Below are 19,727 nucleotides of genomic sequence, written 5' to 3' on the forward strand. Positions count from 1 at the left end.
CTTGGGCAGCACCAGAGCCCAGCCAGGGCTGCACCCAAGATGAACCAAAATGGCCCCAAAATGCACCAGCGCTCCCAGGGTCTCTCCCTGGGATCAGTTCTGCTCCATTTGCATCTTGCAGTTCATTGTCCCATTCCAGCTTTAGCCCCTGCAGTCCCACCCTGCTTGTTTTTCTCTCTCCAGCCCACGGGGTTTGTGCTCCTGGGCTGAGATTTGGGGCATTTGTCCTTGGTGCCCAGCTGGAGCAGGAATTGTTTTGTCTCCCTGCTCTGTGCACAGAGCTCACCATCCCATAATATGGAGCTCAGAACTGCACACCAAAGCAGCACAGAATGGGAAAATAGAAAAGCCAAACCCTGAGGCATCATTTGGGATCGGTGGCATGGCCAGACCTGGGTGCTCTAAGGATTCTCCTGATCATGATGGGCTGAAAATCCCAATCTTGCTGGGATTTTTATGTCTTCCTGCTGCTCCAACACCTCATTTCCTTGAGTTTTTCCAAGAGAAAAGGCAGGATCAGGTTGTGTGTGTCCACCCTGGGGACATTTTCAGCTGCTGGGGACAACATTGCTGCATGTCCACACTTTGGCAACCCCTGGCACGAGCCAGATGCCAGGTGTCACTTCAGCAACCCAGCATTTCTATCCCTAAAAATTTCCATCAGCCTGGAATTGCGTGCTGGAATTTTGGAATTTGAATGTTTGTTTTCTTCAGAGTTCATCCTTTGTTAGTCTCAAATTTACTGGATGATGCTTTGGGGGCTGAAATAACTAACTTGTATGGCAATACCCCAGAGAGGATTTTTATTTGGTGGCAGCTCTTCCAGGAATAAATTCCAGGAATGTCACAGGGATGAGGCTGCCCAGGACTCAAGGAAAACAGCTCTGTGGGAATGAAATCCCAGCCTGAAAATGAGAGGAAAGCTGAGGGCTGGGTGATTCCCTGTCACTCCAGCTCTTCCCAGCTCCCTGATTTGATAACAGGATAGCAATCACGGAGGGATTTTGCTCCTGGAAGTGAAAATCTCCATGACAATCCAGGCCAGGAATGCTGTGGATGCCCCCTGGCAGGAGAGCAGGAAGAACTGGTCTGGTATCCATGGCCCGGCCTGGCTGCGTTCCTGAGGCTCCTGGAAGGGCAGGGAGAGGGGGAAGGGAGCCCTGGGAGATCTCTTGGACTGAAGGATGTGTCCCAAGCTGCAATGGCAGCACAGGGTTTGTAGGGACATCCATCAAGCTGCCTTGTTGCCCCTTCCTTTTCCCATATTTTGCCTTTTATCCGAGCGTTCCCAAGCTGCTCAGCCGTGTTCAGGATGGGTTTGCATCCCAATGGACTCCAGTAAATTTAAGATATTCCCTCTTCCGTGGCAGAGGTGGAGCAGAGGCAGGTGAGGGACCTGGAGGTATCGGAGCACACCTGGAGCCAGGCTGGGCATGCCAGGGACCTGATCCTGGGAAAGGGTTCTTGGACCTGTCCTTGGGCACACCCAGCCTGGCTGTCTGCAGCCTTCTCCAGGTTTGTGGCCTTCCCTGTGAGTTCATCCCATCCATTGGGATGAGTTGATGGATTTGTGGTCATCATCTCCATCCCTTGGATGGGTTTATGGTGCTCATCTCCATCCCTTGGGATGGATTTTTGGTGTTCATCACTTAGGATGGGTTTATGGTCATCATCTCCATCCCTTAGGATGGATTTTTTGTTGGGGTGTGTGTGTTTATCTCCATCCCTTAGGATGGGTTTGTGGTGATCATCACTCAGGATGGGTTTATGGTGCTCATGTCTATCGCCTGGGATGGATTTATGGTTCTTCATACCTTGGGATGGGTTTGTGGTGCTCACGTCTATCCCTTGGGATGGATTTATGGTGCTCATGTCCATCACTTGGATGAGTTTATGGTGATTATCTCCATCCCTCAGGATAGGTTTATGGTGTTCATGTCCGCCCCTTGGGATGGATTTAGGGTGCTCCTCTCCATCCCTCAGGAAGGGTTTATGGTGCTCATGTCCATCTCTTGGGATGGATTTGTGATGATCATCTGTATCCCTCAGGATGGACTTATGATCATGTCATCCCTTGGGATGGATTTAGGGTGCTCATCTCCATCCCTCAGGATGGGTTTATGGTGCTCATGTCCATCACTTGGATGAGTTTATGGTGATAGTCTCCATCCCTCAGGATAGGTTTATGGTGTTCATGTCCGCCCCTTGGGATGGGTTTATGGTGCTCATGTCCACCACTCAGGATGGATTTATGATCATGTCCATCCCTTGGGATGGGTTTGTGGTGTTTATCTCCATCTCTTGGGATGGATTTAGGGTGCTCATCTCCATCCCTCAGGATGGGTTTATGGTGCTCATGTCCACCCCTTGGGATGGGTTTATGATCATGTCCATCCCTTGGATGAATTTAGGGTGCTCATGTCCATCCCTTGGGATGGGTTTATGATCATGTCCATCCCTTGGGATGGGTTAATGGTGCTCATCTCCATCCCTTGGGATGGGTTTATGGTGCTCATGTCCACCCCTTGGGATGGGTTTATGATCATGTCCATCCCTTGGATGAATTTAGGGTGCTCATCTCCACCCCTCAGGATGGGTTTATGGTGCTCATGTCCATCCCTTGGGATGGGTTTCTGATCATGTCCATCCCTTGGATGGCTTTAAGGTTCTCATGTCCACCCCTCAGGGTGGGTTTGCCCCAAAACGCCGTTGATGACCTGTACAGGTCCAGCTGCCACACAGAAACCGTCCCAGCCCAGAGTGGCCAGCTGGGAGCTGCTCCTCTCAGGCCTTTCTGACAGGCAGGGCATGTCCCAGGACACAGATCCTCTGCCTGGCCCAGAGCCAGCCCTGGAGCTCTGTCCCATCAGGCCAGGAGCGTTTCCTCACCGTCACCTCAGCTGGGCCTTGCATCACCGCGAATTCGTCACCTGCCCAGGTGTCACCACAGAGTCAGGGATCACCCGTGGCTGCAGCACGTGGCCCTGCCCCGAGGACAGTGGGACACCCACGTCACCAATGTCCCCAGGAGGAGCTCTGGGACACGGCACACAGCAGGACTGTGTCGGTGTCACCTCGGTGTGACTCTGCCTCACCTCCCCTCGCTCCCGGCTGTTCATCCCCTGCTTGCAGTTGCCCTTTTCCCATCTCCCTGCAAAGAAACGAGCTCCTGAATCTTTAGGTCGGGTTTAACAAGGCTTGGACCTTGGATTTTAGGAGAAGTGGGTTTGATGCTTTCTAAAAAAAGATCGGTTCAAGGGAGGGTTTGTCTGCTCCTCCCCAGAGTCAGCGTCACTTTGGTGTTAAAAATAGCGGATTTCAGTAATTCAGGAAAGCATTTTTGTGTCTGGAAGAGTCACAGTCTGTCCCTCCAGCAAGGGGAGACTGAGTGTGTCCTGAATTTCTGAGAATCCTCAATGTGCTGGCCTTGCATGGCAGAGGTTAAGTGGCTGCAGATTTGCTGAGAGAAGCAAACAAAGCCAAAAATTAAAAATCCAGGGGAGAGCACAGCAGGATTTTCCTTTTTCTCCTCCTCCTGCCTCTGATAAACGCAGTTTGCAAACCTCCTACTGGAACCCACCCCAAATTTCTCCCCTTGAAGCAGCAAGCTTGGCCAGCACAGGTAGGCAGCCCAATCAACTCGAGTTTATTTTTACCAGCACAAGAAAGCTTTTAGTTCAGAGATTTGCAGCAGTGCCAGGAATGAAAGGACTTGAACAAACAAACAGAAAATCCAAACCCTCTGCAGCTCCAGCCGGGCCTGCCGAGACAGGCTCCCCTGGGAGAGCAGGGGGAGAGGCTCAGCCCAGCCCCAGAGCTCTGCCAGCACAACTTTAAAGCTCAGAGCAGACTTAAAAGAACAGGTCTAGACAAGAATCATTATTTTTTTAAAAACATTTTTTATATACTCCAGCGCTGGCAAGGAGAGCGGCTGTTAAAAGGAGGTTGTCCCGCCACGCTGCAAGTGCCAGGAAAAAACACTAAAAATGGGGAAAAAAAGCAAATATACACTTGGCTTTGTGGGATGGGACAGCCTCTTTGCCCTCCTTGCAGCAGAGTCTCTTGGAGGCCCCGTTTTTCTCAGAATCCCAGGATGGGTGAGGTGGGAAAGGACCCCAGTGGGTCACGGGTCCCACTCCCTGCCCCAGCAGGGCCATCTCAGGGCACAGGGCAGTGTCCAGGTGCCCCTGGAATGTCCCCAGGGAGGAGACTCCAGCCCCACTCTGGGCTGGGCCCTGCCCAGGGCAGCAGCTCTGCCCCACATCCAGGGGGAATTCCTGGGCTCAGCCCCTGCCCCTTCCCCTGGTGCCACCACTGGGCCCGGAGCAGAGCCTGCTCCATCCTTTGGGAGCTCCTGTGCCCGTGGATCCCCATGGATGGGCTCCTGTGCCCGTGGATCCCCATGGATGGGTCCCTCAGCCATGGATCCCCATGGATGGGCTCCTGTGCCCATGGATCCCCATGGATGGGTCCCTGTGCCCATGGATCCCCATGGATGGGCTCCTGTGCCCGTGGATCCCCATGGATGGGTCCCTCAGCCATGGATCCCCATGGATGGGCTCCTGTGCCCATGGATCCCCATGGATGGGCTCCTGTGCCCATGGATCCCCATGGATGGGCTCCTGTGCCCGTGGATCCCCATGGATGGGTCCCTCAGCCATGGATCCACATGGATGGGCTCCTGTGCCCATGGATCCCCATGGATGGGTCCCTCAGCCATGGATCCCCATGGATGGGCTCCTGTGCCCGTGGATCCCCATGGATGGGTCCCTCAGCCGTGCCCCCCTGCCCTGAGCAGCCCCAGCTCCCTCAGCCTCCCCTGAGCACGGAAATGCTGCAGGCCCTGAGCCATCCTCACATCCCTCCTGTGGCCCTGCCCCAGCAGCTCCAGGTCGCTCCTGTCCTGAGGAGCCCACGGCTGCACACAGCACTCAGAGGAACGAGCAGGAGCATTTTTTGGGAGAATTTTTTGGGAGAGTTCTGGAAGAATTTGGGGCTCCGGGAGGGTCCGCAGTGCCCTGTGCACGGAAAGGGGCGTGGCTTGTCCTGATGGGGGCGTGGCTTGCGCGCTGCCCACGCCCCCCTGCGGCGAGGTCGGGGGTGCGGCGCGCGCAGGGCGCAGATCGCGATGAGCGCGGGCTGAGGGCGGGTCGGGGGTCCCGCGGCCATGGTGGCGCACGACGAGCTCGGCGGGCTGCTGCCCATCAAAAGGACTATCCGCGTCATCGACGCGCAGAACCAGCACTTCAGGGAGCAGGAGGTGAGCGGAACAGGGGCTGGAGAGGGGAAAAATGGAATTTAGTTGAGGGGAGAGTGGGGAGGGGGATCCACCTCAGCTTCCCGCTCTCCGCGGCTGAGGGGAGGGGGCGAGCTGGGCAGAGCGCAGCGCAGCCAGCGGTTTAAAGTACTCTCTCTATATATATATATATGTATGGTTAAGTTCACCTCTATGTATACGTATATTTTGTGTTTGTGTGTGTGTGTGTGTATATATATATATGCAATATATTTAAGCTCATAGTCCTCAGTGGGACCAGGCAGCCACAACCGATGTCGGTGCCTCACCCAGCGATTTGTAAACTGTATATATGTTTAAGGCCATGTATATGTAGATATCTTTTTTATATGCATTTTATATATATGCATATAGGTTATAGATTCATCTGTATTTAAGATCATAGCCCCAAAGGCTGAGCCAAAACGAATCTCAGTGTCTCACCTGACCCCGCTCCCCCCAGGTGGCTTTTCATTAAAAACTCGCCGGTTCTCATTTAAAAATCGCCTGTTTCCATTATAAAATCGCCCCTCTCTCAGCGCTCCTTCCCCTGACAGGATTTTTCCTAATTAGGTGCTTACTTGCTGCTTAAACCTTAGAGAAGCCCCTCGCGGATTTTGTCGGCTTTTGAGGGCTGGTTTGTTTGCTGGCAGTATTGTTATTTTTATCGCGTGTTGTTATGCAGATGGCAATAATTGCTCTCCTCGGAGGTGTTCCCGAGCCTCCTGCTGCGACAGGAGCAAAAGTTCAGCAGCCAGGTAGGGCCCGGCAGCCTTGGGCTGGGTTTATTGCTCAGATTAGTGACGAGATGAGGTGGAAAAGTTAAAAAAAAAATCAAGGCGTCTCCAGACATGGCTGGGGTTTGAGGGCTCAGCGCCGAGTCACCGACCTCAGCAAATGACGGCTTTGCAACAGCCAAACTTGGGCAATCTCATTGTGCAAAAGGGAAACCAGATGTTGGGGGAGAAATAACAGAAACCAGAGCTCTGGGAGGGGAGTAAATCGCCTCGAATTCTGCATTGTGGAGTGAGCCAGCGCTCCTGTCTGAGCCGGAGTTTGGTGGGGAATATGGGGGCTGTTGGCTTTGGGAAAGCTCTGATTGTTCATCTTGAGGCTCTGCGTGTGAATCTCCCGTGGAGGGGGTCAGGTGGTTGATGATTTCTGGCAGGAATTATTCAGGCTGCTGACTAAAATCCCTTTTTTGCTGAATTGGCTCGGGAGGAAAAGTTTCTGTCACGCGTGGTTTTGCCATTGCTCACCGTGTTTGTGTGGGGCACGTAGGAATCGCACTCGAGCAAGGGATCCTCGTAAAAACCACTAATTATTACCCAGCACAGGGGAAAGGTTGTGGGCGTGCTGCTGAAAAAAAGCCTTGCTCAAAAGTAATGCCTGGTTCTCTTTCCAGCAAGGTGCAATCTTTTCGTGAGTTAACCTGCACTTAGGAGCGCTTGAAGGAATTTCAGGGGTGTGAAATCCCTCCTGGCTCAAAATTACCTTTAGTGGCTGCTCTCGTGATGTGATGTGAGAAATTGCGAAGATTTCTCTGGAAAAACAATATTTCCAAATGGAGCTGTTGACCCCGCTGGGGTTTTAATTATTCCAGAGTGCCGTAACACCCCTGGATTGTTACAGAAACCTCCCAGACTTTATTGTAATCTGGCTCCTGTAAGGAAGACGGCGCGGAGACAGGAGAGTCATTGTTTGCGAGTGCAGAGCTAAAAAAAGCCCGTCCCGAGCCCGAGTTATCCGCAGCATGAAGGGCCCGGAGTCTCGGGGTCTCGGCTTACCCCGCGCCGGGAGCCCGTGACCCCGGCTCTGCCAGCGCTCCTCAGCACAGGGATCTCATTCTCCTGCTCCCTGCCCCGCATCAAACCATCTCCGGCAGGAGAGGAACAGCCAGATGGGGTTTATTTGGCACTCGGAGCGCTCAGACACAAAGTGGGGAATTTCTTTTTTTTTTTTTTTTCCTCTCTCCTGTAAGAGAGGAAAAATGGCTTTTTGCTGAGCTGAGCTCAGGAATCCCTGCTGCCAGCCCTCGGGCACGTGCACGTGTCGCTTCAGGCGGGCACAGATGTGCAGGGACGGCATTCCCACATTCCCCCACGGCCCCGGGCTCCCGGCCCTGTCACTGGATCTGTGCAGCGCTGACCCTCGCCAGTGACCTGCTGGAGCCTCCTCCCCATGGCTCCAGGTTTCTTGCTTTTCGTTTGCAGTGTCACATTTTGCTTTTCCAGGCTATTTTTATCCCTGGCCTTGCCGGAGCCGTGGGTGGCTTTGTGTCTGTATCTTCCCTGATTCATTCCTGCGCTTTCTTAAGCTTCTCCAGGCCCGCGTCCCTTTATTTATCCTCCTGCCCTGATAGATGATTTTGTAGAAGTAAACACCTCCCTCTCCTTCCACTCAGAAACATCTGTGATACATTAAACCTTCCTTGTTGTCTTTGAGCCTGGCCTGACTATCCAACCTTTCCCTGACTGTCCCTGTCTGGAGTCAGTGGAGGAGTTCCTGGTGTCCCACTTGGAGTTCCTGGTGTCCCACTTGAACCCAGCTGAGGATCTCATGATCGAGGACACTTTCACAGCTTTCCTCCATGTTTATGGTACCCTCCTGACTCTGACATTCCCCAACCGCTTATAGCACAGCTTTGTGCCGTGCCAAGAGCTCTTTTCTTCCTGCACGGCTCATAAATTGTTTCTTTTCATGTTCCCCCCCTGCAAGTTTGAAGGCTGAGCTCAGGGTGAGCTCACCTCCTCCTCCTCCTCCTCCTCCTCTATTGCCCAACAGCGCGTGTGGGCAGGGCCGCTGCTGGGGTCGGGTTGCTGAAATCGGATCTTACACACACGTAGCTTTTGTGCTCCTTCATGACTGGAATCCAGCTCTGGGTGTTCCTATTCCCCTTGTTTTTTGTCACTTCTGAGCGAAGGGTTTGGCCGCCGAGCTGGGCTGGGAATGGAAACAGCCCAGAGCTCGTCCTCAGCAGCCTCCACAGCCTTTAGGAAGAGTTCAGATCCAACAATAATTAACCAGTTTTAACCGAGGTGAACCCAAACTGAGGCCGTTCTGCTTCCCTGTCCCGGTGTGAGCTTGGTGCTGAGCAGTCTCCTGAGGATGAGTCACATCCAGAGCCCTGTGCCCGGTGTTTGGCAGCACCAGGACAGTCCTGCAGCCCTTTCCAAGCCTTAACTCAGAGCCCATCTCTTCCCAGCTTCCCCCTGCGCACACCTTTCCTGCCCAGCCCTCACCACACAATATTTTTGATGTCAAACACGTCGAGCTGCCAACAGAATTTTCAAAACTGAAGCAGCAGGAGCTTTCCAGGGGCGTTTCCTCTTTCTTGGCAGCGTTCGGGTCGGGACAGACTTGAGCTCCGGGCAGGGATTAGCGGTGGAGAAAAGCAGAAGCTCCAACTTTCAAATCTAAACAACGTGTGAGAAAAATTGCAGTCATTGCAGGGGTGGGGGAGAGCAGCAGGAGGAGGAAACTGTGCAAAGTGAAGGGTTTCAGCTTTATCTGCCTGCGTGTCCCTCGCAGCAATGTTCAGCTTGTGGTTGTTTGCTGCTTGTTAAAGGAGCTGCCCAGGCTGTGCTGGGCCCCCACTGCTGCCCTGCTCTCCAGAATAAAATGGAAAAACACATTCTTTCTCCAGAGGAAAAGATGAGAAAATGGAGAAGCAGATCCCAGCTCCATCTTTAGCTGCCACATCGTGTCAGAAAACACTTTAATCTATTTCTGTTCAAAGCATAACAGTCCCTGCTGGAGCCCTATTTTGAATTCTCACTGATGTTCTCTCACCTCTTTTAACACTGGGCAAAAACCTCTGCAGTTTAATTGCAGCCTTAAAGTTCAGACAAATATTTATAGCCTTGAAAGATGAATGGCTGCTTCCAAACACTCTCCTTGCTGTGTTTGCCACTCCTTAAGTGGGTTTATGCTTTTGGAAGCTGCCTGAGAAATTTCCGAGGGAGGCACAGCCAGGACAATTTGTTCTCTGCTTGCCTTGCAGGAGCCAAGCACGAAACGGGTCCGGCCTCTAGCACGAGTCACCTCCCTGGCCAACCTGATCTCCCCTGTCAGAAATGGGGCAGTTCGACGCTTCGGGCAGACAATCCAGGTAAAAACAGGGCAAAACCTGCAGGTTTGGGCAAGGGATTGGTGGGATGGGGTTTTGGGGTGTCTCTTGGAGCTCTGTGTGAGCTTTAGCACGAGTCACCTCCCTGGCCAGCCTGATCTCCCCTGTCAGAAATGGGGAAGTTTGACACTTTGGGCCGACAATCCAGGTAAAAACAGGGTAAAACCTGCAGGTTTGGGCAAGGGATTGGTGGGATTGGGTGGAACAGGCACCCCATAGGGTTTTGGGGCGTCTCTTGGAGCTCTGTGTGAGCTTTAGCACGAGTCTCCTCCCTGGCCAGCCTGATCTCCCCTGTCAGAAATGGGGCAGTTCGACGCTTTTAGTGCAGTTAGGAGGATGCTTAGGGTCAGTGATAGGGCCAGTGTGAATAGGATTATGTTTATTACTCTTCTCTGGGCTCAAACCAGATTCTAAGGACTTGAAGTCGATTGTAATTAATATACTAGAAGAGTAGGATCCTCATCACTAGATAGAACTGTAGAGGAATAATCATACAATGTCTACCCAGTGTCAGGAGGCTGCTTCAAATCCAAAGTGGTGATTTGATGTGAGTGGTGCTTAATTAGGTGTACAATCCAGGTAAAAACACAGCAAAACCTGCAGGTTTGGGCAAGGGATTGGTGGGATGGGGTGGAACAGGCACCCCGTGGGGTTTTGGGGCATCTCTTGGAGCTCTGTGTGAGCTCTCTTGGGGCTGGGAAGGGCTCCCTCAGGAGTGCACGGGTATAAAGTGCTGTACAGACAGGTTCAACAGTAAATACAATCAACTGGTGCAGATAAAGAGCTGATAAAGTGCCCTGGGCCCATGTGTGCTGCAGCGTGATGGGAGCTGACCCTGCTGCCCAGCGCTGGCACGGCAGCTGCTGCCAAGGAGCTCTGTGCTCTCACCTGCAGATAACAGCACTTGCAAAACACCAGGGCAAAGTTCAAGTGGCTTCTCATTAACCTCTTCAGAACAAGAGTTATGATCCTTGTTTATTTACTTCCTCATACCTTGGAAATAGAGCCAAGCTTTGCCTTCCCATCTTCCTCGGAGGGAGAGGGGCATGGAGAACCTTGCCAAGCTCTGGGCTTCCTCAGCAGCTTGATTAAAGCTTTCCTTTATCTGAGGAAAAGTGTCTGGGTGTGTTTTCCTGCCCTGGATAACCCAGGGGGATGAAGGATTGGGAATGGGATGGATCATCTAATACTCCTGAAATCTTGGCTCTCCACGTTTGTTTTTAATATTTTTCGTTATTTTTTTAATCCCTGCAGTCGTTCACCCTTCGCAGCGACAGCAAATCCCCTGGCTGTGCCCAGAAGTCATGCAGCAGGTCTGCTGCCCCTACTCCCCCCAAGAGAAGGAACAGTGTCCTTTGGTCTGAAATGCTGGATGTCAACACGAAGGAATCCCTGAGCACCAAGGAAATCAAGCGCCAGGAGGTGACTGCCCACGGAAAACGGGATTGAGAGCAGCAGCCGAGGCCTTCGGTCCCTTCCCTTGCTGGGAAAGGAGTAACAGCCTCTGGGGGGGCTGCATCTTCCTGTGCACCTAAACCTGAGATTTATGTCTGTGTCAGCCATGGGAAAAGGAGGATTCCACTCTGGAATTCACCTCCCCTGTGTGACCCTTGGGAGATGCCAAACTTTCCACAGCATTCCTGAAATCCCAGCCCCGGCCCCGCTGGCTGCTCTGCAGCTGCCCCAGCCTCAGGTTCCTCGCAGAGCCAGCTGCCTTTCTTTCTCCTCCAGCTCCTGACAATTGGTTGGGAGCCAAGCAGCAAGGCCTTGGCTTGCCTTTTTCCTGGAGTTCTTGGACAAATCTTCTGGAGACGGCGCAGGAGCCGCCGGAAGCCGCCTGGGATTTGACCTCTGCGGTTTCGGGGGTTTTGTGTTTGCAGCCTTGCCTGGCTAAAAGCAGTGATTTAAAAGGCTCTGGTATTTAATTTGGCTCGTGCAGGGGCCATCAGGGCTTTCACACACTTGGAAGCAAAGCTGCTCTCTCAGGGCTAGGCAAGCAGATTTACTCAGGGCTGTCATGCCCAGGTGCCAGCGAGGGATCGGGGTGGCCAAAGGCCCATTCAGGGCAGGCTGTACAGCATGGGAGCTGAAAGGCTCTTGCTGAGAGAGACTGGGATTCAGAATAACTCTGGGTGCTTTATCCTTCCTCCAGGCCATCTATGAAATGTCCAGGGGAGAGCAGGACCTGATTGAAGACCTGAAGCTGGCCAGAAAGGTGAGTGGGATTTCTTCCTGCAGTCAGTGATGACATTCCAGGGAATAAAGAGGGATTTTCTGCACCTGCAAACGTGACGTGGGAGCTTTATCAGCCCAGAACCCCCAGTTTGAGAGCTGGCCCAGAAAGCTGACGTGAGCCCTGGGCCAGCACTGCTGTGATTGCAGCAAACCCAGCCATAAAAGGACTGTGCAGAGCTGCCTGGGGACTCCCTCTCCAGTCCAGACAGGAAAATGTTTTTCATTTAAGTCCTCCATACTTCACATTGAGTGAATATTCTAGCATCAAATCAGTGTTACTCTTTCTGTTGCTTTCATTTCTTTCACCTGATAAATCAGTTTAAATCATCAGCTTTGAGGCACATTTAAATCAGTTTAAAGCACCAGCTTTGAGGCACATTTAAATCAGTTTAAAGCATCAGCTTTGAGGCACATTTGAATGTATTTTATTTGACAGGCCTACCACGACCCCATGCTGAAACTCTCCATCATGTCTGAGGAGGAACTCACCCACATTTTTGGGGACTTGGATTCCTACATTCCTCTGCATGAAGGTAAGAGCAGCTGGGTGGTTTGTGCTCGCTAGGATTTAACCTCTCTGCTTTCTCCTGTTACTCATTAGGGCATTGGTGCAATTCCTCTTTCCCTGTTTCCATTCCAGACTTACTGGCAAGCTTGGGAGAAGCAACAAAGCCAGATGGAACAGTGGAGCAGATTGGGCCCATCCTTGTGAAGTGGGTGAGTTCAGAACTTGGAATCAACAGGCTAAAACTGAGCTTAGAGAACGTTTAAAGGCAGAAGCTGCCGAGCTCTGGGGCTTCAGTGGCCCTCAGTGCAAGACTGGAAGGGAAATCCTGGCAATGCTGAAAACAATGGGATTCTGATGGCTGGAATTGGCCCCGATTTCACCCCAGAGACTTGGAATGATTCACTGATTTAGGGTTGAAATGTCTGTGTCTCCTGGACTCTTTGACCCAGTGTGATTCCAGAAGTGTTATCCCTGCTGATCCCAGACATTGAGAGCTTCACAGGCTCCGTGTGCTCACCCAAACATTGGGAGCTTCATGGGCTTTGTGTGCTCACCTAAACATTGGGAGCTTCATGGGTTCCATGTGCTCATCCAGACACTGGGAGCTTCATGGGCTCCATGTGCTCATCCCAAACATTGGGAGCTTCATGGGTTCCATGTGCTCATCCTCCTCACAGGATCCAGACATTGGGAGCTTCATGGGCTTTGTGTGCTCATCCAGACACTGGGAGCTTCATGGGCTTTGTGTGCTCATCCAGACACTGGGAGCTTCATGGGCTCCCTGTGCTCATGCAGACATTGGGAGCTTCATGGGCTCCATGTGCTCATCCAGACACTGGGAGCTTCATGGGCTCCGTGTGCTCATCCAGACACTGGGAGCTTCATGGGCTCCCTGTGCTCATCCAGACATTGGGAGCTTCATGGGCTCCCTGTGCTCATCCAGACATTGGGAGCTTCATGGGCTTTGTGTGCTCATCCAGACATTGGGAGCTTCATGGGCTCCCTGTGCTCATCCAGACATTGGGAGCTTCATGGGCTCCCTGTGCTCATCCAGACATTGGGAGCTTCATGGGCTCCCTGTGCTCATCCAGACATTGGGAGCTTCATGGGCTCCATGTGCTCATCCAGACATTGGGAGCTTCATGGGCTCCATGTGCTCATCCAGACATTGGGAGCTTCATGGGCTCCATGTGCTCATCCAGACATTGGGAGCTTCATGGGCTCCGTGTGTTCATCCAGACACTGGGAGCTTCATGGGCTCCATGTGTTCATCCTCCTCACAGGATCCTCCCTTATCTTTTTATTGGGGAGAACACCCCAGTGAGTGTTGTAGAGCTCCCTGAGTTTGCCACGTGATGACACCTGCTTTTCCCACGGGGAATCTGACTCCTAAATCTCCTGTGTTCCCTGCAGTTACCCCGACTCCACGCCTACAAAGGCTACTGCAGCAACCAGCTGGCAGCCAAAGCGCTCCTGGATCAGAAGAAGCAGGACAGGAGGGTGCAGGATTTCCTGCAGCGCTGCCTGGAGTCTCCCTTCAGCCGTAAGCTGGACCTTTGGAGCTTCCTGGACATCCCTCGGAGCCGCCTGGTCAAATACCCCCTGCTCCTCAAGGAGATCCTGAGGCACACTCCCAAGGACCATCCCGACATCCACATCCTGGAGGAGGCCGTGAGTGATCCTGGTTTGCTTCTTCTGACCCAGGGATGAGATGTGGGAGCTCCAAAAATCTTCCTTAAAACCCTCAGCAGTTGCCAGGGGGGTTTTCCTGAGGGGCACAAATCTGTGACAGAGAAAGTGAGGGATCAGTCCATGTGGATTGCATCCTTGGCAGCTGTGAAGGAGACAAGCAGAGGTCACACAGGGAAGCAGGTAATCCCTCTTAATCGTTTGTTTGGGGTTTTAGATCTCCATAATCCAAGGAGTTCTCTCTGACATCAACCTGAAGAAGGGCGAGTCTGAGTGCCAGTACTACATTGACAAGCTGGAGTACCTGGATGAGAAGCAGAAGGATCCAAGGATTGAAGGCAGCAAAGCTTTACTGTGCCACGGGGAGCTGAAGAATAAAAATGGACACGTAAGTCCCTTGGTTTTTACTAATTAATTCTCAAACCTGGTTTAAACTCAGAGCAGGACTGGGAGCCTTCCATCCTTAGGGGTAGTTTGGATATTGGATAAAAGAGCAGAGGAAAATCTCATCATTGTCAGCCTCATTTCAGGGTGTAAGGGAAAGTTTCCTGCTGACAGCTCCACGATTGCCTTTGGGAAGCTGGAAAATCATTAGCACAGAGTGCCCACAGAAAGTGCTCTCCATCCAGAGGGATTTCCTGCCACTGTTTACTTCCCAGTAATGCTCTGGCATTCCCCATTAGGAGCTCTTCCAAACAAAAGGGTTCCTGCAAAAGCCTGTTTGGTTTGGGCTGGGCTGGGCTGCCTGGAGTTTATCTCCCACCCACTGCACTCTGGGCTTTGCTGCCTTTTGTCCTGATTTCAACCTCAAATCTTCTCATGTTTTCTCTCTTGATTGGAGGAGATTTTTTTGTTGTTGTTTAATTGGCTGTTTACTTATGCACACGAGGCATTCCATGCACACAGCAAAGATATGGCTCCTAATGATCCTATCCCGGGCACCTGGGAATCATCATTCCTTTCCTAGGGATCAATAAAATGATAAAGCCGCTGATGTAATCCTGGCGTGTGCCAGACCTCGGCATTGTCACCGGAGACTCTGAAAGTTATTGTGGGTGAAACTGCAGATAAGGTGGCCTTGAATCCCACAGGATGTGTGAGCTCATGGAGTTCAGAGTGAACACTGGGATGTTTTCCCTTCCAGAAGCTCTACGTCTTCCTCTTCCAAGAAATCCTGGTGCTGACACGGCCGGTGACCCGCAACGAGCGCCAGGCGTTCCAGGTGTACCGCCAGCCCATCCCTGTCCAGGAGCTGCTCCTTGAGGACCTCCAGGATGGAGATGTCAAAATGGGAGGCTCCTTCCGAGGAGCTTTTGGAAATTCTGATAAAGGTACGGATCTCTAGGAGCGTCAAGGGGTAGCACAGTTGGGATGGATGGAGATGAGAGATCTCTGAAACCAGGGGGTGGAATTTGGGGTTTATTGCCCAGGGCCTGGGTGCAGGGGCCTGCTGGGATTTGGGGTTTATTGCACAGGGCCTGGGTGCAGGGGCCTGCTGGGATTTGGGGTTTATTGCACAGGGCCTGGGCGCAGGGGCCTTTTGGGATTTGGGGTTTATTGCAAAGGGCCTGGGCGCAGGGGCCTTTTGGGATTTGGGGTTTATTGCACAGGGCCTGGGTGCAGGGGCCTTTTGGGATTTGGGGTTTATTGCACAGGGCCTGGGTGCAGGGCCCTGCTGGGAGCTGCCAGGCACAGCTCAGAGCAGGCCCGAGAGAAGAGAGGGGCAGAGAGGATGAGAGGGTGAGAGAGTAAGGGAGTAAAAAAGCATCAGAGAGTAAAAGGGTAAGAGAGCGAGGTTCCCGTTCCAATACCATAAATCTTCTTCTGTGTTGAATATTCTGATTCTCACTGACCAATCCAGTACAATACACAAATCCTAGAGCATTTCCATACAGCCTATAACAATCACTACATTACCACACTGTGCTACATTTTAAACCCTAAAAACTCCTCTTTGGGCCCCTTCTGCCAAGCTGTAGGGTCTGCTCTGCCCCTTGGGCCTGTCTGCAAGCAGAGGGTGTTGTTCCATCAAAAGGGGATCACCTTCAGCCGGCCATGCCATTGTTTTCCAGTTGTTCAGTAACTGAGGGATCTCAAAGCTTGCTTTCATTTCAATCTCACTCATAGTTTCTATATTTTCAAAACGTCTTGCCAGATACTCATATTTATAAGGCTTTCCTGTTTCATCTCCCCCAACACGGATCCAATCAGCCCTGAATTCACAGCTGGGGCTTGGATTAGAAAACATCTTTGTCCCCCTGCTGGATTTTTGGGATTTGAGGGGGCTTTGTTGGGATTTCAAACCTACCAATGGAATCTCTACATGTCACCTAGGAGCTGATCAGCTTTTCCCTTTATCCCCAGCCAAAAATATCTTCCGAGTGCGTTTCCAGGACCCCAGCCCGGGCCAGTCGCACACGCTGCAGGCCAACGACGTCTTCCACAAGCAGCAGTGGGTGAACTGCATCCGCACGGCCATCGCCCCGTTCCAGAGGAACATTCCCGCCCCCGAGCTCAAGGGGCTGCCCGAGCTGAGCGAGGAGTGCGAGGAGAACAACCCCTGCGTGCCCAACGTCCCGGCCCAGCAGCGCCTCTCGGCAACATCCCAGATGGAGCTGGACGAGAGCGCGGCCGCGCCGGACTCGGGGGAGGCCAAAGGGCTGAAATCCCACAGAACCTCATCCGGGCACTGGAAATCCAGGGAGAAGCAGCTCAGCGGGAAGCGGAAAGAAACGCTGGTGTAAGGAGGCAAAGGAGCCCCGGTGGCACCCCGGGGGAAAACTGTTAATTTATAAATAATTCCGTGTACATTTTGTGCCGGGAGCGCCTTGGGAGCGCTCTGCGGGTCGGATCCTGGGGTTAAGTTGGAATGGCAGCTACTGGTGTGCAGTTACTGTTGAACTGGGGTCTGTTTTTACTCTCTGAACCCATGAGGGGTTTCCAAAACACTCATGGCACATCTGAAGAGCAAATTTGGGTTCCTGGAGGTTTTCCACAGCCGTGGTAGAGGATGGAAAATAAAGTGGAATTTTGGGCAGCACCGGGGGTTTTGATCAACACTGCAAAAGTCCCTTAAAGGACTCAACACCTGAGGTCACTCTGGTGTGGGGTTATGGTAATTCCTGCAAATTTGTGTGTTCCTAAAGGAAAAATCCTACAAAAACAGACCCCAAGTTCAACAGGTTCTCAATTCACCTACTGGAATCTTTGATCTCTGTGTGTCCTTTGTACATTCCTCTGTCTCACTCTTGTATCCTGCCAACTATTTAATTTTTTTATTAGTTTTGTTTCAAGTTTGGGGGTTGGGATTTTGGGGTGGTTGGGTTGTTTTGGTTTTTTTTGTTTCCTTTGATTGGTTTTTTTTTATTTTTGTATTTTTGTTGCTCAGACTTGGCATTTCCTTTCCAGTACTTGATCCTTCGTGCTCCGAGGGGTGATGTCCCAGCTGTCCCCGACATCGCTCCGGAGCAATCCACAGCTGGGGGGAGACACTACTGAAAGAGAACTGCTTTACTCTAGGGTGTAGGAAGGTTGTAGGCACGTTGTAAAAGGGTTTGGGGAGCAGTGAGTAGAGGGGTAGCAGGGAGTGAAGGTAGATTCCGTGTTTTTGTTGCCTTTGGAAATGAAACACTTCCCTCAGGGAAGCAGGACTTGGAGGCAACCAAGGGGTTCTTGCATGTGGTAGAAAGGTAGAGGAGAGGAAGAGTTGGAGCTGTGAGGAGAGGAGGAGGAGGAGTGGTTGTAAATACTCAGGGTGGCAGCACTGCCATCTTCTAGCACTCCAAAGATCCAGGGAAAATCCAGGGAAAGACCCAGCTTGGGAATGGCGCTGCAGTGTCATGGGAAACAAAGTGTGACAGCTCTGAGCACAGGGAGTGTCCCTGAAATCCAGGAGTGGGATCCTGCAATCCCTGTCACCTGAAATCCAGGAGTGGGATCCTGAAATCCCTGTGACCCCATAATCCAGGAGTGGGATCCTGAAGTCCCTGTGACCCCATAATCCAGGAGTGGGATCCTGCAATCCCTGTGACCCCATAATCCAGGAGTGGGATCCTGCAATCCCTGTGACCCAAAATCCAGGAGTGGGATCCTGCAATCCCTGTGACCCCATAATCCAGGATAGAGGACTGGGATCCTGCAGTCCCTGTCACCTGAAATCCAGGAGTGGGATCCTGCAATCCCTGTGACCCCATAATCCAGGAGTGGGATCCTGCAATCCCTGTGACCCAAAATCCAGGAGTGGGATCCTGAAGTCCCTGTGACCCCATAATCCAGGATTGGGATCCTGCAATCCCTGTCACCTGAAATCCAGGATGGGTGACTGGGATCCTGCAGTCCCTGTCACCCAAAATCCAGGAGTGGGATCCTGCAGTCCCTGTCACCCAAAGTCCAGGACTGGGATCCTGCAATCCCTGTGACCCAAAATCCAGGACTGGGATCCTGCAATCCCTGTCACCTGAAATCCAGGAGTGGAATCCTGCAATCCCTGTCTCCTGAAATCCAGGATGGGGGACTGGGATCCTTCAATCCCTGTGACCCAAAATCCAGGAGTGGGATCCTGCAATCCCTGTCACCTGAAATCCAGGAGTGGGATCCTGTAATCCTGTCACCTGAGATCCAGGACTGGGGCGCCATATCCCAAAATTCAGGCTTGGGGAGCGGTGGCTCCACATCCAGGGATTGTGATTGCCTGTCCCGTGTCCGGCTGGGAGCTCTGGGAATGGGCAGAGGTGTACATAGACACAGTGTGTGGTTCTCTGTAAATGTTGTACAGTTTCCAGTGCCAAGTTCCATTAAATCCTGACAGCCTCTCCTGCCTCATCCGAGTCCTGCCTGGGAGGGAGGGAGGGAGGGATGTGTCCGTGCTCAGGAGCTGGCTCAGGGTAAGGACAGAAGAGGCTCCAGGAGGAGCCCCTGCCCTCCTGCCATGTCCAGGCAGGACAAGCTGGAATTGTACAGCTCCATGTCCTGTTGTTTGCTGTGTCCAGGCAGGACACGAGCAGAGCAGCTGAGTTTATGGACTGTGCTCAGTTTCCCAGGGAAAGGGAGCACTGGGATTCCACCCCATCAGCAGGAGCGTCCTCATTTAGTAAATGTTAAATCCTTGGGAAGGGGATCCTGCTGGCCTGATCCCAAGGAAGCTTCCAGGGAGTTGCTGTACCAGGATAAACCCATCCAGTTTTCCCAGTTTTCCCAAAAACCTCCAGCCTGAACTTGCATGGGGTGTCCAGGCTTGGCTGCAGCTCCAGGAGAGCAATCCTGGCTCCAGGCTGGCCCCACTCTGCTGGGAGTGAAGGAAGGAGCAGCTCGGTTTTAGGGACAGGATTTGCACATTTACGGATGGGATCCATGGGATGGGATCCATGGGATGGGATCCATGGGATGGGAATGATGGACACCAGGATCTCTCCCAGTGGTCCCGGCCCCAGGCTGGCCCCGCTCCCCCAGGAGGAAGGAGCAGCTCGGTTTGCTCGGTTTTAGGGACAGGATTCACAGCCGGGCCCTGACCTCTGAGGCTGATTTGATGCAGAGGGAATTCAGCCCTTGCCGAGCAGGGAGAAGCTGGGATAATGGCTCTTTGCAGAAAGGCAGCAGTGAGCTGCTGGAGCCAGGGAGAGGAAATCCCAGGACTGTCTGCTGGGCTGGGGCTGTGTCTCCTCAGCCCGCAGCCGACAGCAAATCAGCCACAACTCCCTAATTCCCTTTGGAAGCCATTCCCTTTAAACAATTCCCCACAACTCCTGCTGGTTCCTCTCCCTGCTCTGTCCCTCCTGCAGGAATGTGCAGCTGGCTCAGCCCTCCCTTCTCCAGACTAAACAAGCCCTGCTCCCCTGGATTCCTCCCATGCAATTCCACGGGCTCCTGGCTCTCTCCGTGCCTCTGCTGAGCCA

General features: G+C 52.6%; 1 protein-coding gene across 1 annotated transcript; it reads left to right on the forward strand.

Annotated features, from left to right (window-relative positions):
* Positions 1 to 5,091: 5,091 nt before the first annotated feature.
* On the forward strand, positions 5,092 to 18,647 carry NET1 (neuroepithelial cell transforming 1). Its single transcript, XM_071424202.1, has 11 exons — positions 5,092 to 5,260; positions 9,279 to 9,386; positions 10,659 to 10,826; positions 11,557 to 11,619; positions 12,076 to 12,172; positions 12,280 to 12,356; positions 13,561 to 13,818; positions 14,054 to 14,224; positions 14,981 to 15,167; positions 16,201 to 16,576; positions 17,245 to 18,647. Exons 1-11 carry the CDS (start codon positions 5,168 to 5,170, stop codon positions 17,249 to 17,251), a joined length of 1,605 nt encoding a protein of 534 aa, XP_071280303.1. The 5' UTR covers positions 5,092 to 5,167; the 3' UTR covers positions 17,252 to 18,647.
* The last annotated feature ends 1,080 nt before the right edge of the window (positions 18,648 to 19,727 follow it).

The sequence above is a fragment of the Agelaius tricolor genome, unplaced genomic scaffold (genome assembly GCF_023055355.1).
Source record: "Agelaius tricolor isolate 1412-34295 unplaced genomic scaffold, bAgeTri1.0.p SCAF_3, whole genome shotgun sequence".
In the NCBI taxonomy this organism is placed as follows: Eukaryota; Metazoa; Chordata; class Aves; order Passeriformes; family Icteridae; genus Agelaius; species Agelaius tricolor.

Bases quoted from the DNA above. Each gene is read 5' to 3' on its own strand.
- NET1 (XM_071424202.1), top strand. From the start codon at position 5,168: ATGGTGGCGCACGACGAGCTCGGCGGGCTGCTGCCCATCAAAAGGACT. The intron at 5,261-9,278 runs GTGAGCGGAACA...CTTGCCTTGCAG, and splicing joins AGCACTTCAGGGAGCAGGAG to GAGCCAAGCACGAAACGGGT. The intron at 15,168-16,200 runs GTACGGATCTCT...CTTTATCCCCAG, and splicing joins TTTTGGAAATTCTGATAAAG to CCAAAAATATCTTCCGAGTG.